Raw genomic sequence first — 4476 nt, forward strand, 5'->3', positions numbered from 1 at the left:
CCAAAGTATCATATCGTGCCCTACGTGATGGAGAATCCAACGACTCCGTCTCGAACCTGAACTGAACTCCTGGGCACTGCACAGGAGGTTAATTGGTTTTTGGCATATTAACCACTAGGCATTTCACAGAATATTAGCATAGGAACAAATACTTATCTCACCAGCGCAGTGTACTCTACTACTTGCGGCGAGCATTGTGGGTATGATATGACAGCAAGTTCTTAACCCCGTTTCCCTTTCCCTAAGGTCTCCCCGTTCCGTCGAGCCTCCAATGTATTATATCATAGAAGAGCTCTCGTTGTTTATAATAGCGTTGGCCTGTGTGGAATTGACCTAGATTTTTGTACGGGGCTCCATACAAAAAAAGTACATACATGACCTTAAGCTCACACCTAAATGACGTTTTCTCCACTGCTTTGTAATATTTAAAAACTCTGTAATATCCCCCATATTCTCTACAGGTTTGCCAATGCACTACCAAATTTTGACACATCCTCCTTAACACCGTGCTGTGAGAGAGGGTGGTGAAGTTGGATACTTTTGGTGTAAAAAAGGGGCATCGGACGAAACCTTTTGAGCTAGTAGTGTAGTATCGTGTTGCCCGGGGCGGTTTGCCAGATATGACGCAAGGCCAACTACTGCGCCATACGGATTCGAACAATCGGGTCACGTGCTAGGGCGTTGGAGTTGCTTCTCCTAATAAGGTCTGATGTTTTTTTATCTATCCTTCTTAGAAAGTGGGGGGGGGTTGAACCAGTAGTTCAGGCATCGGGAGCTACTCGAATACCGGTATATGAATGCAGCTTGAACCTGTCATACTGCGTTGTGCTCTACATACTGTAAGTCATTCTCGCACCAAAGATTGGTTCGTTGGTTTTGTGTGTAATCATTCACCCTCACTTGCTCCCCGCCGAGTCCCCAGTGTGTTCAAGCGGTATGTTACCGGGCACAACTACCGGACTATCGTGAGAAGAGCCTGGGCCTTAACTCGCTTTTGCTCGGGTATGATAATATGATATATCACAGCATTCACACATATTTGCCAAGAATGCCTGTCGTACCTGTAAACCAAGAGACAAAACCACAAGCCACCTGGACAGCCCCCTGACTCGGATGACCAAACTCGAACAGGAGGGTTTCCCGTGGTAAATCCACCACTCGAGTACGGTATCGAGTACCGTATCTCAACAGAAATCGCTGCTCAAACTACAATAGGCTTAGCAGAGGCTATTATTGACGAAACACGGTAACGAATACTAGCTATTAGAACAGCTCAGCTCCCCAAGGTATACTCAGTCCGGATACCGATACTATTCCTTCCCCGGGCCCTTTGTCTCTGATGAGGAGAGTCAGTCTGAGATTTAACAACTTGAAGTGGCGTTGTAAGTCAGAGATCAGTGTGTGGTTCCTCATAGAAAATCAACCAATTAGCGTGTGTAGCTTGTGGCTTCATCTTGAATGGAAAACGGGATTACCCGGCATCAAAATTTAAGGTGGGAAACGCCAGTTTCGGATATTTTTTTTGCCTGTTTAGTGTAATTTACCGTAATTTACCCCATGGTAACTTATCAATCGTATACTCATAAGGTACGGTATCATACTCCCAGCAAACCCATCCCCACTAACGGTCAGCAAGCCACATCTAGTTCCACAACCAGCCACACTATCTACCAACTTGTTTACCGAAAACCAGGCCCAATTTTTCCTCACCTCTACCGGTATTCAGTATCACCATCACAATCAACTCCTAATCACAATGCCATCCCGAAACAACCCCAACCTCCCCTCCCGTCACAAAACCCGCATCCGCTCGCGCCCCTCCTCCAACAAACTCCGCATCGCCGCAATACGCACAAACCCATTAGACCCAGTGCTAAAGTCCTCCGGCCTCGGAGTGTCCCGTGGGAAAACATTCGCGAGTAAAGCCCAGCGCAAGAAAGATAGGAACAAGGGCTACGCAAAAGGGAGGGTCGAAATGGAGAAGGAGTTGGAGAGGGCGAGTAAGGCTGGTGAGGTCGTTATGAGAGGTACATTTTGGAATTGACTGTGGAGAGTGGGGTGTGGTGAGGCTAATGAGTAGGATGAGCACAGTAGATGCTTCTGAATTACCCGTTTCGAGAAGGCAGGCGAAGCTTGCTGCGAGGGCGGCGGCAGTTCGGGAGGCGAATTCTAAGGGCCAGGAGGAGATGACGAGGGATGCTGCGAAACCGGAGATGGACGTTGATTAGATTCCCGCAGAAGAATTACTGCTGCGATTGGTGTGACAGGAAGTGAATCGGAATGACAGCACAAGCACCATATGAACAAAAGTTCTTTCTTTCTTTTTTTCCCCTTTTTCCTTTAATTCCAGCACTCAATGTTATCATAGACCTATATACTGGTAATACTGTAGCACAATGAGTTGGCGTCCTTCTGGTAAATCGGTGTCGCACGATACGATATCCTTGTACAGTACTTGATCCGCCATTACTGTATCGTAGCACAGTATCAGAACGGTATCAAGTCCACCTTCTCCTCCCAGGACAAGTTCGGGCGATATATCTCCCAGACCTTGACGGCGATAAGGCATACCTCCCAGCCAGCGTATGCAAAAAGCGTTGACACTGTAAAAGCCCGACACTATGTAAGGGCCCAAAGCACGAACCTAATATTACAACAAACCCGGGACCCCACAGCGGTATTGTACACGTACAATACCTAGTAAGCAAGCCTTATCCTATATAATAAGCGTTAGCATAGAACAGTAATCTCCCCCGCATCTGCAGAAATAAGCATCGCTAGATTAACCTCCCGTTGCTTTCCCGCCCCACGCCCTCCCTGGCAGAGAGGATGCCTTGGGGTAAAGTGCCATACGCACTCCCACAGCTCTCAAAACGCCTCTTACCACACCGATTCGCAGAACGGAATTACCGGTAACTCAAGACAGCTTTTGGGTTCGATCTAACCACAGCAGCACGCTGCGTTGAGGCGAACGCTGCTCAAGCCAAAAAGTAAGCAAGCCTCCTGCATGTTTCAGAAGGATGGCATCCACGGTATTTCGTTTCATTCATCGTTCTATCTATAACTCACCGCAGCCCCGCAGCTGGACGGTGGATGGATGGATGGATGGGAGATTTGAGTTACGGTAGGCGCTGGAAGTGGTTCGATTTTTTATTTGGGAATTTTTCGTAATGTGTTTGTGGTGCGGGTGAGGTTGTTTGGTTGTAGGGCACAAGTGGTTTAGGTCTTTTGAAGGGGGATCCCGAGCTAAAAATACAAGCATCGGGGGGAGGAGGAGAGGGTACGTACTGTAATGGACTGTTTGAGGATTGGGCACCGGCGGGTGAGCGGTTGGCGAGTCTTGGTTTGATTCGGTTGAATCTGGCGGGGTGGGGATTTGATATCTTGATACTGCGGTGCGGATGGAATACCGTGTTTTTTCGAAGAAATACCGCTATGGTACGGGTGGTTTATTGAGGTGCTTGGAGTTGATTCAAAGTTGCACTGGTGGGGCGGGAGAATAATACAACTAAGATTGCTATAAGTACTGTACTTGTACAGTACAGTAAGATGCACTACTAGTAGAGTGCTTGCGCCCGCAAAGTTCTCGTAACACTCCGGGTATATGAGGTGGTGCCTCGGCAGCCATGATGTACCATACAAGTACCGCTCCCGTTTGTTGTTTAGATTTGCGATAAGTTAACGATTTTCTACAATGACAAAGTGCAGGTGCGGTACTAGTATGGTACATCATCACTGCCAAGATACCACTGCATATACCCGCAGTGTCACGAGAACTTTGCGGACACCAGTGCACCTCGACACAGGGCCCTGGGCGAGCCCAGTACTTGCACCGTAAAATCTCTTGAATCCACCATCTCCGGCGGCCCTGTAATCTCCGGATCCTGAGTCAAAAGCTCCCGAGAAGGATTACCGTTTTCCTAACATAGTATAAGATCGGCCCTCAACAGGTGTTGGATCGCACTAACCGGTGTTCGCAATTCTGTTAACTTGACGGAGATAAGTAGTCACGAGATTTTATTTGTTCTCAAACGGCGCAGCATCAAAAAGATAAACCTTTTGAGGCTCTTGTCGAGCAATTGGGAGGCTTGGCATTTCTAGAACAACCAAAGACAATCTGCTGTACCGGCGCAAATTTTTGATTCCTATGTTCAGGTACTGGTAAATTACAGGTAGACCATTGCTTGCCTGGGACCCGTAATTTTGACCGAAATCAACAACACCCTGCTCCGTGCCGGTTCTTTATGCCCGACCCTTGTAAGAGCACAGTACCGGTACCGGTACCGTACTGTGTTCGCACCGTTGGAAGCAAAAATGGTCGGGACCCCTTGGCGTTTTGTTCTTATTTTTCTCACCTCTGTGCAAGGGAAATTTCGGAAGGGTAAACCTGAGACAGTTCCCCGCCTTTGTCCTGGGCACGGTTCATTCGGACAGCGTGTCGTATGATACCCTGGGCAGTCTCCCCTCGTGAAGGTG

At 48.1% G+C, this 4476-nt stretch overlaps 2 protein-coding genes; one reads left to right on the forward strand and one right to left on the reverse strand.

The window, feature by feature from the left end:
- Window positions 1-1756: 1756 nt before the first annotated feature.
- On the forward strand, window positions 1757-2321 carry GSTUM_00006548001 (uncharacterized protein; the record flags this gene model as incomplete). XM_002838718.2 has 2 exons in its annotated part: window positions 1757-2027; window positions 2095-2321. The coding sequence occupies 2 exons, from the start codon at window positions 1757-1759 to the stop codon at window positions 2226-2228; spliced, it is 405 nt and encodes a 134-aa protein (XP_002838764.1). The 3' UTR covers window positions 2229-2321.
- Window positions 2322-2325: 4 nt separating this feature from the next.
- Window positions 2326-3733, reverse strand: GSTUM_00006549001 (uncharacterized protein; the record flags this gene model as incomplete). XM_002838719.2 has 1 exon in its annotated part: window positions 2326-3733. The coding sequence occupies one exon, from the start codon at window positions 3731-3733 to the stop codon at window positions 3518-3520; it is 216 nt and encodes a 71-aa protein (XP_002838765.1). The 3' UTR covers window positions 2326-3517.
- Window positions 3734-4476: the final 743 nt, after the last annotated feature.

The sequence above is a fragment of the Tuber melanosporum genome, assembly GCF_000151645.1.
Source record: "Tuber melanosporum whole genome shotgun sequence assembly, scaffold_27, strain Mel28".
NCBI lineage: Eukaryota > Fungi > Ascomycota > Pezizomycetes > Pezizales > Tuberaceae > Tuber > Tuber melanosporum.